Raw genomic sequence first — 2,684 nt, 5'->3', positions numbered from 1 at the left:
AACAAACACTAACTTACACACACTTGCATACACGCAAATACCCACTTACACTCACACACATAAACTCAAGAAAATCAACGCACACACACACAAACACTAACTTACACATACTTGCATACACACAAACACCCACCCACTCCCACACACACAAACTCAAGAAAATCAACACACACACAAAAACACTAACTTACACACACGCACACACACACACACACACACACACACACACACACACACACACACACACACACACACACACACACACACACACACACACACACACACACACACACACAAACTCAAGAAAATCAACACAGTCCAAGCCACAGCAGTTTCCCCAACCCCCGAGAGGTGATCAGCGTGTCCTTGACATGTAAAAACTCATAAATGTGAAGGAAAGCAAGGGAAAGGGAGATGAGATGCCTGACATGAGGTCTTGTACTGAGTGTTACTGCAACTGGGTATATGTGATGAAGGTACTGGTTGTCGTATCAGCAGTTGGTAAGTTGATATCAATGATTCATCAGTGATTGGTGTCATAGTAAAACGTAGAAGTGGCTTTTGTTGTTGTTGTTTTTTTATTATTTTTGCTAGGTTCCTTAACCCTTATTGGACACTCCTAAAAGACTTGATCCTTAATAATTTTATACGATATTTTTTTATAAATACATCCGGGAATCAAATATTGTTAAAACCCTTTTTTGAGAGAGTTCTTTTATTCTTTCTTTTTTTGCATTCAAATTATTGAGTCTCGATTATGTATTATGCTAATGACATTACTCTCCTTCCCACACCTGTCATTCCACAATGCCACTTGCAGAGCTTAGCTGGCGGGGAAGCTTTAACAAAACTAATGAAAGTTTTCATGTTCACTTACCTTTGTATATTTAATCAGCTAAATAACTCTCCTAATTGTGAAATGCAATACAAGTAATATATCAGTTATAATTTACAAAGCAAATGTTTGTGAAGTGATGCTAATACACCCTGTCTGTTGTGATTGAAAATGCAATGTATATGAATACGACAGAGTACTTTAAACATATGGTTTATCTGGCTAATGATTTGATTACATTACGAAGTTTTAGAGAAACTTAACAGATATATGTTTGATATCATTAACCTAAGGACAAAATTCCATAGATTGGAACCTTTGAACCTTTGCCATGACTTGAAAATTGAGATCACTTGAGGTTCATCAAATGCGACGAGGATTAGAAATAAACGAGAGTTGAGGAAGAATTAGAAAACAGAAACTTCAATGCGACAAGGATTAGAATTAAACGAGAGTTGAGAAAGAATGAGAAAACAGAAACTTCAATGCGACAAGGATTAGAATTAAACGAAAGTTGAGGAAGAATTAGAAAACAGAAACTTCAATGCGACAAGGATTAGAATTAAACGAGAGTCGAGGAAGAATTAGAAAACAGAAACTTCAATGCGAGAAAGATTAGAATTAAACGAATCGAGAAAGAATTAGAAAACAGAAACTTCAATGCGACAAAGATTAGAATTAAACGAGAGAAAGAATTAGAAAACAGAAACTTCAATGCGACAAAGATTAGAATTAAACGAGAGAAAGAATTAGAAAACAGAAACTTCAGTGCGACAAAGACTAGAATTAAACGAGAGAAAGAATTAGAAAACAGAAACTTCAATGCGACAAAGATTAGAATTAAACGAGAGAAAGAATTAGAAAACAGAAACTTCAATGCGACAAAGATTAGAATTAAACGAGAGTCGAGAAAGAATTAGAAAACAGAAACTTCAATGCGACAAAGATTAGAATTAAACGAGAGAAAGAATTAGAAAACAGAAACTTCAATGCGACAAAGATTAGAATTAAACGAGAGAAAGAATTAGAAAACAGAAACTTCAATGCGACAAGGATTAGAATTAAACGAGAGAAAGAATTAGAAAACAGAAACTTCAATGCGACAAGGATTAGAATTAAACGAGAGAAAGAATTAGAAAACAGAAACTTCAATGCGACAAAGACTAGAATTAAACGAGAGAAAGAATTAGAAAACAGAAACTTCAATGCGACAAAGATTAGAATTAAACGAGAGAAAGAATTAGAAAACAGAAACTTCAATGCGACAAAGATTAGAATTAAACGAGAGAAAGAATTAGAAAACAGAAACTTCAATGCGACAAAGATTAGAATTAAACGAGAGAAAGAATTAGAAAACAGAAACTTCAATGCGACAAAGATTAGAATTAAACGAGAGAAAGAATGAGAAAACAGAAACTTCAATGCGACAAGGATTAGAATTAGACGAGAGAAAGAATTAGAAAACAGAAACTTCAATGCGACAAGGATTAGAATTAAACGAGAGAAAGAATTAGAAAACGGAAACTTCAATGCGACAAAGATTAGAATTAAACGAGAGTTGAGAAGGAATTAGAAAACAGAAACTTCAATGCGACAAAGATTAGAATTAAACGAGAGAAAGAATTAGAAAACAGAAACTTCAGTGCGACAAAGACTAGAATTAAACGAGAGTCGAGGAAGAATTAGAAAACAGAAACTTCAATGCGACAAAGATTAGAATTAAACGAGAGAAAGAATTAGAAAACAGAAACTTCAGTGCGACAAAGACTAGAATTAAACGAGAGTCGAGGAAGAATTAGAAAACAGAAACTTCAATGCGACAAAGATTAGAATTAAACGAGAGAAAGAA

The 2,684-nt window shown here is 34.1% G+C and overlaps 1 protein-coding gene across 1 annotated transcript; it reads left to right on the top strand.

Moving 5' to 3' along the window:
• Positions 1–428: 428 nt before the first annotated feature.
• Positions 429–2,240, top strand: LOC138862100 (DNA ligase 1-like). The gene is made up of 2 exons (XM_070123259.1): positions 429–501; positions 1,741–2,240. The coding sequence occupies exons 1-2, from the start codon at positions 429–431 to the stop codon at positions 2,238–2,240; spliced, it is 573 nt and encodes a 190-aa protein (XP_069979360.1).
• Positions 2,241–2,684: the final 444 nt, after the last annotated feature.

This window comes from Penaeus vannamei, chromosome 7, assembly GCF_042767895.1.
Source record: "Penaeus vannamei isolate JL-2024 chromosome 7, ASM4276789v1, whole genome shotgun sequence".
NCBI classification, from domain to species: domain Eukaryota; kingdom Metazoa; phylum Arthropoda; class Malacostraca; order Decapoda; family Penaeidae; genus Penaeus; species Penaeus vannamei.
This window is presented reverse-complemented; position numbering and strand designations above follow the sequence as displayed.

What these genes read in the sequence shown, in the direction of transcription:
- LOC138862100 (XM_070123259.1), top strand. Translation starts at nt 429, where the DNA reads ATGAGGTCTTGTACTGAGTGTTACTGCAACTGGGTATATGTGATGAAG. An exon ending in GGTTGTCGTATCAGCAGTTG is followed by an intron (nt 502 to 1,740) that starts GTAAGTTGATAT and finishes ATTAAACGAGAG; the next exon opens with TCGAGAAAGAATTAGAAAAC.